At 42.7% G+C, this 17,968-nt stretch overlaps 1 protein-coding gene across 1 annotated transcript in view; it reads left to right on the forward strand.

Annotated features, from left to right (window-relative positions):
* Positions 1-17,968, forward strand: part of Ednra (endothelin receptor type A) — a 69,094-nt gene that overhangs the window by 31,141 nt on the left and 19,985 nt on the right. The window contains 2 exon segments of the mRNA XM_052728630.1: positions 3,323-3,397; positions 3,399-3,451. Coding sequence (XP_052584590.1) covers positions 3,323-3,397; positions 3,399-3,451 — 128 coding nt within the window.

Consider the following 17,968-nt stretch of genomic DNA (forward strand, 5'->3'; position numbering starts at 1 on the left):
AATGGCACATATATTTCAACTTGGGTTTACAAATTATAGCAATTGAAAATAATAGCGTTGATAGTGTGTATTCAGTTGGCAGAATTCCCACATTAGCATAGTCCTGACTGAGCCTCCCGAACGGCCATCTGCACCACTGTGGCAGGTGTGAGACCATCCTTATTTGACTAGCACAGAGATAGAGTTCCAACAAGTTAAGGAGCTCACACTAGGTCATGCAGAAATAGGTGATCCTCTTCACCCCGTCCTGAGCATAGGAATGAACAAACAGCATCAAGCCAGTGAGGCCCAGACACTAGAGTCCTTGTTGCTTTGACTGAATACCTCTGTGCCATGTCCTTAGGACAGTAAGAGACATGAGCTGGAAGCCACACAGACCCAAACTATTAGGGTGGTTTTCTCCCTTGTGAATGTAGTGGTGTGTGTGTTATATATATATATATATATATATATATATATATATATATATATATATATATATATATATATATATATATATATATATATATATATATATATTCTGCTCATCCTGTTCTAACTGGCTACCAGCTCCCTTTCTCGCTGCTCATGGTGTTCCTAGAGTAATGGTTGTGATGCAGCATCTGAGCCTCTTGGCAGTTAGGAATGCCCATGCTTCAGCCCAACCCCAGAGCTGCTGAGTCACAAGTTCTGGGACACAGTACAGCAGTCTGTGTGGTAAGGAGCCCTCCCGGCGCCTCTGTGCTGTTCAGTTCCCCAAAGCAGCCAGCCTAGCTGCCCACACATCTTCCCTTTCCTTCTGTCCCCCTCCAAAGATTCTGGTGTAGTTCCTGGGATGGTACGCTTCAACCTCAGCAGCATTAACCTCCTGCATTGGGTGGTTATTTGGAGAAGATACTGCCCTGTGCCTTGCAAGATATTAGCAACATCCTCAGCATCTATTCCCCAGATGTCAGGAACATCTCTCCTAGTCTTTAATACCCAGAAGATTCTGATATTGTCACATATCCCTGAGAGATACAACATTACCCCTGGTAGATCAGCACAGGTCTGGGTGATGACCCAAGTGCTGGAATTTTTTTCACTAGCTCCCTTAATCTTTATACAAACCAATATTGAGAACTACTGCTCAGAGGTGTTCTGCTGGTGAATCTGCAATAAGTTAAAGAAGAAAACCTAAGCTTGTAGCATTGGATATGAAGTAACAATAAGCCTACCTATGATGGGAGACTTCCTTTACCTACGTAATAAGCAGGGATCACTGGGGTGTAATTTCACGTCATCTATCCCGTTCCAGACTTTGCCCTTACTTCTGGTTGTCAGGCATGTTCCGGAAAAGCAGCATAAATTGACATTGTGGCATATCAAATAAGATACCGCTTTGCAGAAAAATACAAAATACAGAAGTGGACATAAAAGGTGCCTGGGGAACATAGCCCTTCTGAAAACAGGCCCTCATAGGTGCATCAAATTATACACGTTTGTAAGTAACCTGTGCCTGGCATGTTTAAGAAAAAGGCGGCACCCTGTCGATTTTATGATGTTCACTTGACACAATCCAAATCAACCACACGAATTGGAGTTTCTACATTAATTTTCCATCTTAGAATGTGCATATGCTTCAACTGGTTTCAACAAGGCCAGTGTCTCCTGCTGAGGGGACTGTCCTCTGTCGTGTGCAGTGCTCCTCTGAACTCCTCTGCAGAAAGCTAAGGATCCCACAGGAGGTGTATCCTCTCGGCCTTCCGTGACCTCCTAGGAAGCTCTGCGCCCACCACCCCAAGCAGGCTTGGTTTACCGCAAACAACCCACTCTGCAACCTAAGCTGCACTTCCCCTCTCAGGCTGTGTCACTTCACCTAACAAAATAGTGGGAATGCCACTTTGGAGCACGGATAGCTTGGAAATAGAAAGTGAATCACAGTAATAAGCTCTCAGAGCCTGCATACTGTCATTTCAGAACATGAAAACATGATCCTGAGTTCACAGAGTTAGAGTCACTGACTGATTCAGGAGCGAGTAGGCGCCATCGATGCATTCAGTACTGACTCTCTCTAGGTACCACATGGTGCTCTCAAAGAGACACAAACATGGAGCTTTCATAACCCAGGCCTTTTTATGGCGATAAAAATAAGCTATGACTCCCCGTGCTCCAAAGTGACCCTGTGAACCAGCTTGACTCGACAACTTGTTTGTTGTTTCTGCCGGTGGACTTGATCCTCGATTGCTAGCATTACAGAAATCAGCAGTTGTTTTTCCGTGGTCGGAAATACCGTACTAAACCGCTGCTACCCAAGTGCGGTCCTGGCTTAAACTGTATCATCAGAGTATTTTTCAGGCCCAAGACCTTTGGCTTAGGCAATAGTGCTTCCTATTAAATTACCCTAGAAAAAGAAAACACAATAAACTTTTTAAGGTATTTTTGTCTTGTTTTAAAAAAGACAAAGTTTGTGTGTACATTTGCAAGTTTTCAGTAAGAAGACACAGAGCTATCAACAAGGGCTGCCTCTGGGTGGGAACTTTGGGGCCTTGATAGCATTTGCCATAAACCTGGTGACCTGAGTTATTCCCTGGTCACATGGTGGAAGGAGAGGAACCAACTCTGATCTCCACACTTGCTGTAACACACGCGCGCACAGCACACACACACACACACACGCACACACACACGCACACACACACACACACACGCACACACACACACGCACACCACACGCACACACACACACACACACATAGATAAAGGTAATAGAAAAGTCAGGAAGCTGTGCACTGTGCTGTTCCCTTTATGATGCCCTCTCGTTTTAACCCCTGTCTTACTGCTAAGACAGAGCGAGTGGAAAGATCTCCCAGTCTTTCAGCTGATTCTAGTTTGTGGCAAGTTGGCATTAAAACCACGATCTTTGTCTTTCTAAGATGATTCAGGCCGGAAATGGTGCTTTGTGCCTTCACTTGCACCAGACACTCGGCAGCCACAGTCATATAATTATTCGTGAAGTTCACAAATAACATCAGAGTTCAGAGCAGCATTTTAGTGGAGAGCCTGTGGATGTCCTTGGACAAAGTTTACGTGAAAATTTAATGAGCCGGTTGAGACGGTTAGAGTGCCATGAGGAAGAGGCAGGGGTCAGGTTGGAGCGAAGGAAAGACTCTTTCAAAAGCTCTTCAGAAAGCAGGAGGGGGTTTTGAAAGCTCTTTTAAAAGGAGAAAACCTTCAATATCTGGTCACGTGTTCACACACACTAATAAAAGTGCAACTGGGGCTACAAGCGGGGGGGGGGGGGGGCCGGGGGGGGGTACACGCTGGGCCAGCCCCGTATCTCATTCCCATCTCATCTCTGCAGCTGTTGGCGGGGCGCTGGCCTTTTGACCACAACGATTTTGGAGTGTTTCTCTGCAAGCTGTTCCCCTTTTTACAGAAAATCCTCCGTGGGCATCACCGTCTTGAATCTCTGCGCTCTCAGTGTCGACAGGTAACGTGCCTCTTTCCTTATGCTCTTAGTGGGTTTAGAAAATCACCGTTCTCAGAGAAGGAGTGGGGAGAGGAGAGTTGGTACCAGAGACAAGTGTTAACCAACGTCAAGTGAGTTAAAACATTAACAGTCTTGTCCCCAGGGTTTAGAATTGCTTCCCACATTTGCTAGTTAGTATCCATCTCAGACTCCCACAATCTACCTAGCACATTTTGCCAATGATATACAATTGACTTCCTTAAGACAGTAAAAATAAAATAAAAATTAGTATATTGATGGAATAAACTTGCTGAAAACAAGAGACCTGAAAATATGCAAACCCTGTATTTTAGACTGGTAATGCACTGTTAATAAGAAATGGAGGATACTGTTGAGTTATATTTCAAATGCTTGAGCCAAGAAATGACTGTACAAAGTTGTTAAGTTTTTCACCATATTTTTTGAATGCCTAAAGTGTTTCATATTTTTCAAGAGAGGGCAACAAATGGAATACCTCGATCCAGTTCTGAAAGACCCATAATCCTCACAAACGACTTCAAGGAAGAGCTTCCTAAACTGATGGTTGCAGACGCAAAGTCGCAACAACAAAAAAAGGAATAATAAAAGTTTCTAAACATTCGATGATCAAAAATTAATTGAAAACCAAATGTGTAGTGAACCCAAGGTGTCTCTGTTCTGTTTGCCCATGTTGCATAAAGTGGCTTGGCGGCAGCCTTGGTTCTGAACACACAGCACAACTTTACAGTGTGTACGTCCTCACACACAGGGCCAGTGCACACTGCCTGAAACACCTTGGCCCAGATTCAAGACCATTGTCTGTTATGGATTGCAGTGTTTGTTGTACATATTAAACATGATGGTTTCCTACAGAAAACAAGGACTTGAGTATCCCCCTGCCGTCGTTGCTAAGCATGCACATGTCTGTGCTCTCACTTGTGTTAGAGTGTTTGATTTTAAGAACTGTTGTTAGAGTCATTGACTTGAGTTTCATTTTAAAATATCAGTAAATGAATTGGGAGTAGAACAGACTTTCCAACAATTTTTGAAACAGCTCTAAACATATTTTTGCCATTTTGTACTATGTATTGTAAAAAGAGATATTCTGAGCATTGACAATTATAAAATCAAAACATCTGTCAGTTCTGAAAAACATTGAAGATGGTCCACATGGTACAGTATCAAATAGTCAGCAAAGGTATATTTTTTTAATTATTTTATTTTACATATGTGTGTGCAGGCACCCACAGAGGCTTGAAGAGTGCATCAGATACCTTGAAGCTGGAGTTAACAGGTTGTGAGCCATTTAACATGGGTGCTGAGAACTGAATCTGGGTCTTCCTCCAGAGCAGCAAACACTCTTATCCACTAAGCCATCTCCAGCTTCCCAAAATAGTGTTCTTTATATAAAAATAAAAAAGAACTCCCATGCCATTAGTATATACTATTGCATTCATTTTTAATAATGATAAAATTGGGCCAGTGAGATGACACATTGGCAAAATCATTAGCCACGCAAGCCCAACGACTTGAGTTCAATGTTCAGAGCAGATGTAAAAGTGCAAGAACTGACTCCACACACTTGTCTTCTGACCGCTATAAATGCCCTGTGGCATGCCACACACTTATTATTCACACACACAATAATAAGTAAATAAAATTATGTGTATATTGAACAATCGGGTTGTTTACTCATGGCACATTATCAGTAAATGTTTTCGTCTGTGTGCCTATATTATGTGCCTATATACACAGTTTATCAGGAACGTTTTCTCAGGCAAGGGGCTAGAGAGATGCATCCGTGTTAGACCATGCATGCTTTTCCAGAGGACCAGAGTTTGGTGCCTGGCACCCAGATCAGGTGGATTTCAACCATCTGTCATTCCAGCTCCTCTGGTTCCACGGACATTTGCACATACCCCATAACAGACACACATAATTAAAAATAATAACATTTTAAGAAAACTTGGAGGTAGAGTGACGGGTCAGGAGTTAGAGCACTGGCTGCTCTTGCATAGGACCTGGGTTCAGTTCCCAAAGTCTACGTGGCAGCTCAAAACAGTCTGTGACCCCAACCCCTGGTACGTGTCCAGGAATGCACAGGTGCACAGACATACATGCAGGCAAAATGCCCACACACACTAAATAAAATAAATAAAATGTAGCTTAAAAGTTCCCAGGCAGGCTGCAGAGACGGTTCAGTGTTCAGAGCACTGCTGCTCTTCCAGAGGACTGGGTTTGGCTCCCAGTACCCATGGTGGCTCAAAACCACCTGTGACTCCAGTTCCTAGGGTGCAACATCCTCTTCTGGCCTCTGGGGGCACTGCATGCACATGATGTACATATATGCAGGCAAAACACCAATACACGTAAAATATAAATAAACTAGAAAAATTCTCAAGCAAAAAGCATCACTAATGGAAAACATTTTTAATGACTTTGAAAAGAAAAAGACCTGATTTAATCCAGGCATGGTGTTGCACACCTTTAATCCCAGCACTCAGGAGGCAGAGGCAGGCAGATCTCTGAGTTCAAGGCCAGCCTGGTCTACAGAGCAAGTTCCAGGACAGTCAGGGATACACACACACACACACACACACACACACACACACACACACAATCCCTGTCTCTAAAAAAGAAGAGGAGGAGGAGTGGAGGAGGAGGAGAAGAAGAACAAGACCTGGTTCTCGTGTACTTCTAGATGATGTTACCGTCAATGCTAACATCCACCTCGGCGATACTGCTAAAGAATCAAAGTCAGAACACTACAGCACATTCTGTGGCACCCCTGTGTATTTAACACAGTGCTGTGTGGTGGGTACAATGTGCTTCCTTTGACTAAGGAAAGCTTCCCATTGTTTTTAAGTCATACCACTAATAATCACTGCCATCAGCACCGAGAGAAGCCTACTCTCATAAAGAACAGCTAAGTGCTTATGAATACTCAGTTGTTATTTATAATTTTCAAACAAAATTATTATTATTAAGACATCAAAACACATTAGTAATTATAAATTATAGAGTCATAGCCCTGATAACTGAAACATAAAATAAATAAAATGTTTTGTACTGTTATTCAAAATAAATTTATTTGCTAAAGCTAAAACACAAAAAAATAATTCCGTCAGTAGTTGAAAATACAGTGGTGTGTGGTAAAAATGTCCCTGTGATTAAATGCAAAGACCAGAAAAAAATTCACTAGGGATTAGAATCTGCAGCAATCAACTGAGAGACAAGTTCTTCCTGAGCTGCTCTTGCCCCGTGTCAGATGCTAAGGGCTGCTGCCTTCGGTCATGGGAGATGTGGCTCAGTGGTGAGCACCTACCAGGCACGTGCAAAGGTTTAATTCCCAGCAGTCGAAGAAATGGAAAGCAACATAAGAGGCCACGAACGGTTCCCACCGACTGGGCAGCAGATTGTGGTGCGCCGGCCACGAACAGCTCCCACCGACTGGGCAGCAGATTGTGGTGTGCCAGCCACAAACAGCTCCCACCGACTGGGCAACAGATTGTGGTGTGCCGGCCACGAACGGTTCCCACCGACTGGGCAGCAGATTGTGGTGCGCCGGCCACGAACAGCTCCCACCGACTGGGCAGCAGATTGTGGTGTGCCGGCCACAAACAGCTCCCACCGACTGGGCAACAGATTGTGGTGTGCCGGCCACGAACGGTTCCCACCGACTGGGCAGCAGATTGTGGTGTGCCGGCCACGAACGGTTCCCACCGACTGGGCAGCAGATTGTGGTGTGCCGGCCACGAACGGTTCCCACCGACTGGGCAGCAGATTGTGGTGTGCCGGCCACGAACGGTTCCCACCGACTGGGCAGCAGATTGTGGTGTGCCGGCCACGAACGGCTCCCACCGACTGGGCAACAGATTGTGGTGTGCCGGCCACGAACGGTTCCCACCGACTGGGCAGCAGATTGTGGTGTGCCGGCCACGAACGGTTCCCACCGACTGGGCAGCAGATTGTGGTGTGCCGGCCACGAACAGCTCCCACCGACTGGGCAGCAGATTGTGGTGCGCCGGCCACGAACGGTTCCCACCGACTGGGCAGCAGATTGTGGTGTGCCGGCCACGAACGGTTCCCACCGACTGGGCAGCAGATTGTGGTGTGCCGGCCACGAACGGTTCCCACCGACTGGGCAGCAGATTGTGGTGTGCCGGCCATTTCCCTCAGAAGCTAAGCAAGCGCCGACACCCTGATTTAAGTCATTAGTAGATTCTTACTGTTGTTCCCTCCATAAGCATGCCGGTACCATTTCTTCCTTCATCTTAATGCCGTGTTATCAAGCACTGCTGGGACTGTGGTAGGCATGGCTGCCTCCTGACGCGTTATGCGATCTGAAAATGAGAGGCTTTAGACAGTGCGTGTGAGGTCACTGATGTAAGTAAAGACTTCCTGCATTTATCCGTGTGTATGACTAGAGATGCATTCTCATTACAATATTTGATTAAAATGTTTAAAGCAAGTCTAAAAGGCATGTGGGGAAAAGGAACAAGAAAATGACTGTGACAGCTGACAAAGGAGCAGCGAGTTGCCCGCACCTCGTTCAGTGTTTGGGAGCTTCAGTGTTTAACCAATAGGACACCGTCGGGAATATTCTGACAAATCAGTGAGAAAAGCAGATGGGGTTAGAGTACACAGACATGTAATAGGTGCTCATATCACTGAATAAATTCGGAAGGAGTGACTCCTTTATTAGTAGTGCTATTTAGCCACCGGAGAGGGAAAAGTTGAAGTCTTATTTGTCCCTATATATCAACAGTAAAATATACAATTACCATTTATTGAATATGTATAAGAACCAGACACTGTAGAAATAATTTTTCTCTTCCTGGATATTGCCATAATTATCCACATTTTACAAATAGGAGAGCAGGGGTTGAGAAGTTTAATCAAGTCCACAGAACTGTGAAACCTGAGAATCAGTAATCAAATGGACTGTCCTCATCCTTAACCACTACACACAAGCATGTGAAATCTCAAACCTTGAAGTAGTAGGAGAAAATAATACATTCTGAACCTTATCAGGGGCTTGAGAGATGGCTTCGTGGTTAAGAGCACATACTGCTCTTGCAGAGGACCTGGGTTCAGTTCCCAGAACCCACGTGGTGGCTCACAATCACCTGTAACTCCAGTTGCAGATCTGACATCCTCTTCTGGCAACTACATGCATGTGGTGCATATAAACTCAGGAGACATACACACATGTATAAAAAATAAGTAAGTAAACCATTAAAATGGAAAACCTCTGAACTTAGAAAGAAATAATAAGAATTCAGAATGTATACTTGGGTTTCTCCTGAAAGCTGAACCCAACATCATGATCATAATAGGTTTTATAATGAATATTGTATTCACTTAAAATAATTCTGTTTGTATGACTGAATTATTCACTTAATAAAATTTTCTCTTTTTTCATTCATTCAACTACAAACAATATGTTGTCACAATAAGAGATTGCCCTAGGCCCTAAGCGAGAGTTATGTAGCTTGATCTGCTTAAGGGGTCCCCCTGGCAGTAAGATCAGGATACATCCATGGTGCATGAGCTGGATTTTTGGAGCTCACTACCTATGGTGGTACACCTGGTACAGCCTTGAGGCAGGGCAAGAGGTTTGGACCTGTCTCTACTCAATGTACAAGGCTCTGTTGACTCCCCATGGGAGGCCTTACCTTCTTGTAAGAAGGAATGGGGTGTGGGTTGCTGGGGAAGCCTGGAGGGGAGGGAAGAGGGGCATCTGTGATTGGTATGTAAAACAAATAAAAAAATATTAATTAAAAAGAAAAAAAGAATTCAGAATGTAATCACAAAATATTTTAAAAGGTACATTTTTAAAATTCACACTGAACATTTATAACATTTTTTAAATGAACACAGCAATGTCTCAGTTACTGTTCTATTGCTGTGAAGAGACACCATGATCAGGGCAACACTTATAAAAGAAGGCATTTAATTGAAGGCTTGCTTACAGTTTCAGAAGGTTAGTCTACTATTATCATGGCAGGGAACAGACAGGCATGGCACTGTAGCTGAGAGCTTTCTATCCTAATCCTCAGGCAGCAGGCAGAGAGAGAGACTGGGCTTGGGCTGGCCTTTTAAAACCTTAGAGCCCACCTCCAGAGACACACCTCCTCCATTAAGGACACACCTCCTGGTCCTCCCCAAACGGTTCAGCTGGGGCCTAAGCATGCAAACATATGAATCTATGCGGTCCACTCTCATCCAAGCCACCACAGGCAATAAGGCAAACCTAAAAGCTGAAGGGAAAAACTGTCTGTCCCGCTACAGGGCCAGCCAAGGCTGGTTCCTCCTATTGTTTTTTGTTTTGTAATCTCAAAGGTCTTCTCACCAAACTTCAGTCAGCCCAGCATGGGAAGGGGTGGCTTAGGTCCCTATGGTGGTTTGAAAGAAAATGGCCCCAGTAGGGAATGGCACTATTAGGAGGTGTGGCTTTGTTGGAGTGGGTGAGGTCTTGTTAGAGGAAATGTGTCACTGTGGGGGCAGGCTCTGAGGTCTCCTATAATCAAGCTACACTCAGTGTGGGACGCAGTTGCTTCCTATTGCCTGAGGATCAAGATGTAGAACTCTCAGCTCCTTCTCCAGCACTATGTCTGCCTGAATGCCACCATGTCGCAATGTGAAAATAATGGACTAAACCTCTGAAACTCTAAGCTAGATACAATTAAATGTTTCCTTTATAGGAGTTGCTATGGGTCATGGTGTCTCTTCACAGCAATAGACACCCTAACTAAGACATTCACTGGCATCACAAATATCTCCACTGTGGGGTACCCTCCCCACAGCATCTTGTCTCCTCACCTCATTCATGAACTACATGTTTCATGTCAGCCTCGAGTCAAGTCCCAAATAAAATGCAATTCTTCATTTAGAAAAGAGGAAAATAATAACAATGCCAAAAATTATTTCATTCAGATGTGGTCTGACTTTTAGATCAAGGAGATGAGCCATTTTAAAATGCCATTCTGCTGACATGGCCTTCATCCCGGAGACTCTCCTTGGAAACACTAATCATCCTTTGTTTGTGGCCTTTATCCTTGTGCTCATTTGATGTTGACTTTGAGGACCCACATGAGGGGGATGGAGTTGACATTTATATTTCAAAAGCTTTCATACTGGAGAATGAACCACATTCATAATGCCTCTGTTTTTTAAAGATTGTTTTATTTGTGTGTGTGTGTGTGTGTGTGTGTGTGTGTGTGTGTGTGTGTGTGCTGTACACATCAGATCGTTTTGTGTGTGTGTGTGTGTGTGTGCTGTACACATCAGATCGTTTTGTGTGTGTGTGTATGTGTGTGTGTGTGTGTGTGCTGTACACATCAGATCGTTTTACTTGTGTGTGTGTGTGTGTGTGTGTGTGTGTGTGTGTGTGTGTGTGTGTGTGCTGTACACATCAGTGCCAGTGCTCAAGGAGGCCAGCAACATTGCATCCCCTGGAACTGGAGTTACTGACATAGGTGCTGGGAACTGAACTTGTGTCCTCTTCATTGCTGAACAAGAGCTCTGATCTGCACACTTACTTGCTGTGGATAGAATATCACTCGCTTTGAGCCCTCACTGGATTGCACTATAATCTACAGGAGGGAGGAATCACTTTTTTTTAATGAAACAGTCAGTAAGAAAGGGGGAGTCTGGAGTCCTTTAAAAACAATTTTCAGTTTTTAAAACCATATTTTTTTTTGTCTGAACCAAATTACCACCCAGGCAGAGTTGCCATGGTGTTTTGATGATATTTAATGATACCCATCTTTCATTTTGGAGAGAAAGCATATACCTGAGTACTTTCGAATTTCTTCCCTAATTACTTACGCAAATACAGAATGCAATAAAACCAAAGAAATGTCCCAGCTTCCTCGCCATGGAGCTGAGTCAGATAACCAAGACAGTCCGAGAGTCCTCGCTTGCGCCTGGATGATGAGCTTTTGCTGTTCGTCTATGGACTTATCCTTTTCACTAATCCTTCTCAAATTTAACTATTATTTACTTTCCTTAAGTTTATGTTCTCATTCTTGTATGAAAAAGATAAAAGACATTTTTCAGAAATAGGGAAAGAAATTTAAGAACAAGTTTTGAGCTCTGTTCAGCTTTATCAGCAAACTTTTCAATGCAGACATTAAGTATACTTTTACAAGGAAGGAACTTTTCCCAGAAAAACTATGAAAAATCAACTGTTACCAACCATAAAATGTTTTTTCTTGCAGCAGTGATGAGCTTCAAATGTTACTTTTACTTTATTTGGGGAAGAACAGAAGAAGAAGGGCGATTTGATGCTGCTCTTTGTGAAGTTAATGGCCTTGTTTAAAGTAGAAGATGATGACAGGGTCAAGCTATAAACAGGCCTGGGTACGGATCCAACTTGTAGTTAGAAGATGTCTGGAGAAGGAGCCTATAAAAAGATAAAACTCCTTTAACGACTCTTCCAGAGCAATGTATAATTAGGTTTCTGGAAAAACTGCAAAGATCCATTAGGAAGGGAGCTCTTCTTTGTATGCCTTTTACTTCAGACGTGATGCCACTCTGCGGGTCAATGCTCAGTGATGCCCGCTCTGCATGTCATTGCTCAGTGATGTCCGCTCTGCGGATTGTTGCTCAGTTGCTCAGTGATGCCCGTGTGGGTCGTTGCTCAGTGATGCCCGCTCTGCGGGTCGTTGCTCGGTGATGCCCACTCACGGGCTGTTGCTCAGTGCCCTCCCTCACAGTCTCACAGAGGGATGCTAACTCCACAAGCGTAAGGGGTTTCTCAAGTGCGTGCCTTACACTTGGGTCTAGTTTCTTGTTCTGTTTGTGGTTTCCTACTGCTGCACGGCAAGGGTGAAGGCACCGAAGTGGTTAAACCAAAGAAATGGGATGTGGACAAAGTCACAAGCTGGCGAGGGCAACTCAGGATCTGATTTTGGGTCTGTTCCCTGCAGCACGCGCACTTCATCAAGCTTTATCTTACTCTACTGTCAAGATCGGGCAACTGGTTAGTTTTGCTAACCCCATTTCTCTTTGATAACCAGCTACCCTCAAACTCAGCCATTTAAAACAGCCATTTTATCAGATCTTACCATGTTATGCAGGAATTTGGACACTTCTGCTTCTTGTCACCACAGCTGGGGTCATTGGTAGTTTGCAGCTGGTGCTGAGCTTGTCTGGGGTCCACAGTTTGTTTATTGTGTGAAGAGGTAAATCAGAACTGACCATCCCAAATGACAGCTTGCTCTTAATTAGACAGGCAGAGGTAAAGGCAGATGTGCTTCTTTACCTTACCGAAGCAGCAAAACTGAAGAAAACCCACTGTGTTCCAGTGTGAGCAAGCATTTGTCAACAGGTACTTACCCTGCTTTTCATACCACAGAGACTGAGGCAGGAGGATCTCACAAGCTGGAGTGGCCTGAGTTCCAGGCCAGGCTGCACTGCAGAATGAGACTTTGTCTCTAAAATAAGTGTGTTCCGGCTACTTCTCATGGCCTTCAGTTAGCAACGCTACTCCTAGTAATTCATCCAGAAAGGCTGCTCACAGTGAGAAAATAATCTGTGTACAGATGTGCTCTTCACTCCTGTGAGACACTGGAAGTGACACATAAAAGAAAGACGGATGGACGTGGAAACAATGGCGACGTCACCAGGTTCAGACCTCTGGAAAGACTTTTTTTTCATATAAACAACAAAAATACAAGTATAACCGATTCAAACTAGGCTTATAATCACAGCAATGGCCAGTTGGTGGAGACACACACCTTCAATCCCAGGACTTAGAAGGCAGAAGCAGGCAGATCTACAAATTCAAGGCCAGCCTGGTCCACAGAGTAAGTTCTAGGACAACCAGGGCTACACAGAGAAACTCTGTCTCTAAAATAAAACAATAATAATAGCAATGGGCAAAGAATTTTAAAAATAAAGAGATTTTGAAGTGACATCTTTTGAATTTAATTTTTATTTTATAATGTTTTTAAGTTTGTTCAATTATAAAAGTTTAATGCTTAACAATGACTGTCTCAAGTCTTACTGTCAAAAGTCATCACACAAGCTGGGCATAGTAGTGTAGTCTTTTAATCAAGAAGTAGAGGTAGGTAGATCTGAGGAAGATCTCTGTGAGTTCAAGACCAGCCTGGTCTACATAGAGAGTCCCAGAACAGCCAAAGCTACATAGAAAGACCCAGTCTTGAAAACAATGATAATAATAAATAATAATAATAATAATAATAATAATAAAGATTCCACACACATGCAGGAAATGCCTCTGGCCATAAAAACATTTTAAAATCCACTTATAGGCATTCACTAACTACGACAAACAACTTCACATACATAAAAGATGGTCTATCCTTTTATTCTGACATGTCACATACCAGGGCACAGGTGATATAATGAAATACTCCCTCTGTGAGTCAGGAGAACCATCTCCTGACCCAGGCCCCCCCCCCATTCACTGGAGACTGACATGGATGTGGCAACACCCAGCCCTTGCCTTTCTAGTTCTTAGGATTCCTATCTTTAATACAAGGGCAAAAGCAAACAGCCCAGAGGTCCCTCCTTATTTTAAAATCATTTGATTCCATGCTTTTAAAAAAAAATTAGCTTTTGTGTGTGTTACCTAATCCAGGGCTGGCTTGAGAAGCAGGAAAATGTTCATAACATACAGTGCTTTTTCCAGTGAAGTCAAACAATGCATGCTAAGGGAACCAGGACACATCAAGGCCTGGAGGAGACACGTCATCAGTAGGTATCTGTCTGGTGTAGTTTGGAAGGGTTCTTGGGTCCTGCATGGCCCCCACACATCTGCAGCCATTTATAGAATAATCACTCAGAGGCTTAACATTATTTATAACTGCTCAGCCATTAGCTCAGGCTTATTACTGACTAGCTCTTACACTTAAATTAACCAATAATTTTTATCTATGTGTAGCCAGTGGCTTGGTACCTTTTCTCAGTTCTACCTTGTCATCTTGCTTCCTCTGTGTCTGGCTGGCAACTCTTGACTCTGGCCTTCCTCTTCCTAACATTCTCCTTGTCTGTTCACCCTGCCTATACTTCCTGCCTGGCTACTGGCCAATCAGTGTTTTATTAAACCAGTATACAAGAACATTATCCCACAGCATTTCCCCTTTTCTGTCTAATCAAAAATGAAGGTTTTAACTTTAACATAGTAAAATTACATATAATAAAGAGTTATCAAGCAAGAATTACAGTTACAATATCTAGTCTAGTTATATTTGGCAAAATTAAAGAAAATATTCTATCTGCCTATATTTGTGAGTCTAAGGTTTTGTATCTACTTTATCTTTTATCATAACCAAGGAAAATTATAACTATCTAATCTTCAACTACATCAAAGACCCATGAAGGATATATTAGCCAAGTAAACAGGAAGTGCTTTGTAAGCAACTTCCAAAAATCTAGAATGACAGAGACAGCTGCCTGCCTGGACAGTCATCCAAAGTTCCCCTGCAATGTTGAGGCATCTATCTTTAGCCTATAGGCCTAGAGCTTGTTGGTCACTTCTCCCTCTGTCCTGTAGAATATCTGCCAGTCTCCAGAAACCTGAAGGACCATCTCGTCTTGTTTTGGCAAAATTTAGTAGTCATTTTCATATGGGTCCTGTATGTCCAGTTTATACAACATTTTGTCAAGCAGTCCAGGCAAGAACAGTTTCTTGCCCAAATGGTTAATTTTTGCCATAAAGAAAGCAAACTCCATATGGATTTTCTTCAATGCTGATCATCTTCTTTGAAGTAAATCAGTTCTGCCAGGAGCAGAGTGTCTCACTGTCCAGAAAGACTAAGTTTTTAAAATATTTTAAATGCCATATTCTGTCGGTCTTTGAAGTGTTTGAAGATTACCTACCTAATTGAAATATATCTATGTATACCTAGAAAACTTAACTAACTTGACTAACATAAAGTGTGATTATCATAGATGACAAATTATTAATCTGTATTTCTTAATTATACATCATAATTTCAAATGAGCTGCACAAACATAATACCTTAAACAAGAGCAGAAATATATACAGTATAACAAAATTAACTTTAAATTTGTATCAATAAACTAAAATCCATAGCAATGTAAAACATTTCAAACAAGTCGTTGCTCTTTAAAAGTAGATTCAATAATCTACCTGTTTATCCTATCATATCTATACTATCCTCTTTTCTTCTTTAGAAAGAGATTGCATTTATAATGAACCTCCTTTAAATAAAAATAAACATTTATAAACAATATTTTGGGAATTTAGGCATAGTTTTTCATACTACTTCCTGCTGGTTGGGGCACTGGCAATCTTATGGGGATCCTGAGAAAATTAAGAATTATGGTCAAGTCCTGCCTGGAGTGGTCTGTGAGGCTGCATTGTCTGAGCCAGTTGCCTTGAAGCTAATTTTGGATGTTGGATCATCTGGGCCATGGTGTCATCAGAGACCTTTCAGGGGGTCTTGGTTGATCAAACCTTATTAGCTTGGAAGCAATCCATAGGGTCTCATCTTCTGTGGAAAAAAAAGCAGAACCTCTTTTCCAAAGCAATATATCATTAGACACAAATTTTGAAATCAAGATACCTTTAAAATATATATATATATATTGGTTTAACTCATCAGCCTTTACAATCAAATGTCTTTTTGCAGTTAAAAATACCAAAGACAATATAATCCAGACTCTGTGTATGATTTCCGTCTTTACATGGCTTAACTTTTATATTACTTTCACTGTCTCTTTAAAGACTTTTTTAAAACTATTTCTTTACATAACTGCATATATTCCTTTTTCTCTCTCTTCTAAACCTACATACATTTTTACACACACTGTAAACAGTTTAGAGGTTTATTCCATCTGAATCTGCCTCATTGTGAATCTATAATCCTTCTCTGACCAGAAGAGATTTTAAACTGCTAAACTGCTTGGCTAGGACAAAAGCTGCAGCCCTGGCTCCTGACTCCACCCATCTCAGCTTCCCAACATGACTGTGGTACATCTACTTGCCAACTCCGGGAAGCAGTGTGTCTATGTCTCTAAGAAGCAGCATGTAGTCCAGAAACCTTTTTTTTTTTTTTTTTGTCCGTACTAGCAAAAGCTAAATCTGCCACACAGCACACTGTGTGGCTTGTAGACACCACTGTGTACTGTGGCAGGAATCCACCATGCTGCTTAGCTTATGGTGGCTGGTGGCCAGCTCCATCTCACAGGCAGCTGTTGAGAGATGAGTCTGTGCTGCTACTGGCATGAGACTGTGAGACTAGGAAGCCCAGTGTGGCTTCTGTTTCTGTGCATTCAGAATCTTTAAGCTTTCTTAGGACTATGTGAATCAATGCCCCACATTGGGTGCCACCAATAGTTTGGAAGATTTCTTGGGTCCTGCATGGCCCCACACACACCTGCAGCCATTTATAAAATAATCACTCAGAGGCTTAACATTATTTATAACTGCTCAGCCATTAGCTCAGGCTTATTACTGACTAGCTCTTACACTTAAATTAACCGATAATTTTTATCTATGTGTAGCCAGTGGCTTGGTACCTTTTCTCAGTTCTGCCATGTCATGTACCATGTCTCAGTTGCTTCCTCTGTATCTGGCTGGCGACTCTTGACTCTGTCTTTCCTCTTCCTAACATTCTCCTCATCTGTTCGCCCTGCCTATACTTCCTGCCTGACTACTGACAAATCAGTGTTTTATTAAACCAGTATACAAAAGCATTATCCCACAGCAGTCTGGTACCTGTTATCCTGTTTTTTGGAAACACTCAAAGTGCCTGACTGTATGACAATGACTTTCTAAATGGAGGGGTTGGCACAGACAATCAACTAGTACACAAAGAAAAAACTTTTGGTTGGTCCCATAGTGGAAAGTACTTTTGAGAAAAAATTGTAAATGGAACAGAATAATTCAGGAAGAGGACTCTGAAATTTTAAGTGGGGGTTTTATAAAAGGACAGCTGAGCCCAGGGTACAGATCTGTGATCCTGGCACCTGGGGGGTAATGTAGGGAACCACAAACTCAAGGCCAGCTGTGGCTACATAGTTCGTTCCTGGCCAAACTTGGATGGACAATGAAACCTACATTTAATTGTTTAAATGTTTTTAAGATACAACTGAGTAAAGACCTGAAGGAAGAGAGCAAGCAGACGTGAGGGTCCCTTGTGGGTGTCCCTGTAAGGAGGGCAGTCATGGCAGGACTGGAGCAGAGGATTCCCTATCTATTTAGTAGGCCTATTCCCATTGCTGTGTCCAAGGAAGGCTGTGGCAGGGCAAGGTGGGTACAGACACTGCTTAGGAATCTATTGAAATAATGTCGGCAGCATGGTGATTGGTGAGGAGGGGAAAGAACGCCCTTTTGTGCAGTTTTTTGTCTTGTTTGGAGGTCTGTTGTTGTTTTGTTTGTTTGTTTGTTTGTTTGTTTTTGAGACAAAGTCTCTCTATGTATCCCTAGCTGTCTTGGAACTTAATTTGTAGACCAGGCTGACCTCGGACTCACAGCATTCCTCCTGCCTTTGCCTTTGCCTCCTGAGCACTGGAATTAAA

Source organism: Peromyscus californicus, unplaced genomic scaffold (assembly GCF_007827085.1).
Source record: "Peromyscus californicus insignis strain IS unplaced genomic scaffold, ASM782708v3 Scaffold_8__1_contigs__length_139910024, whole genome shotgun sequence".
NCBI lineage: Eukaryota > Metazoa > Chordata > Mammalia > Rodentia > Cricetidae > Peromyscus > Peromyscus californicus.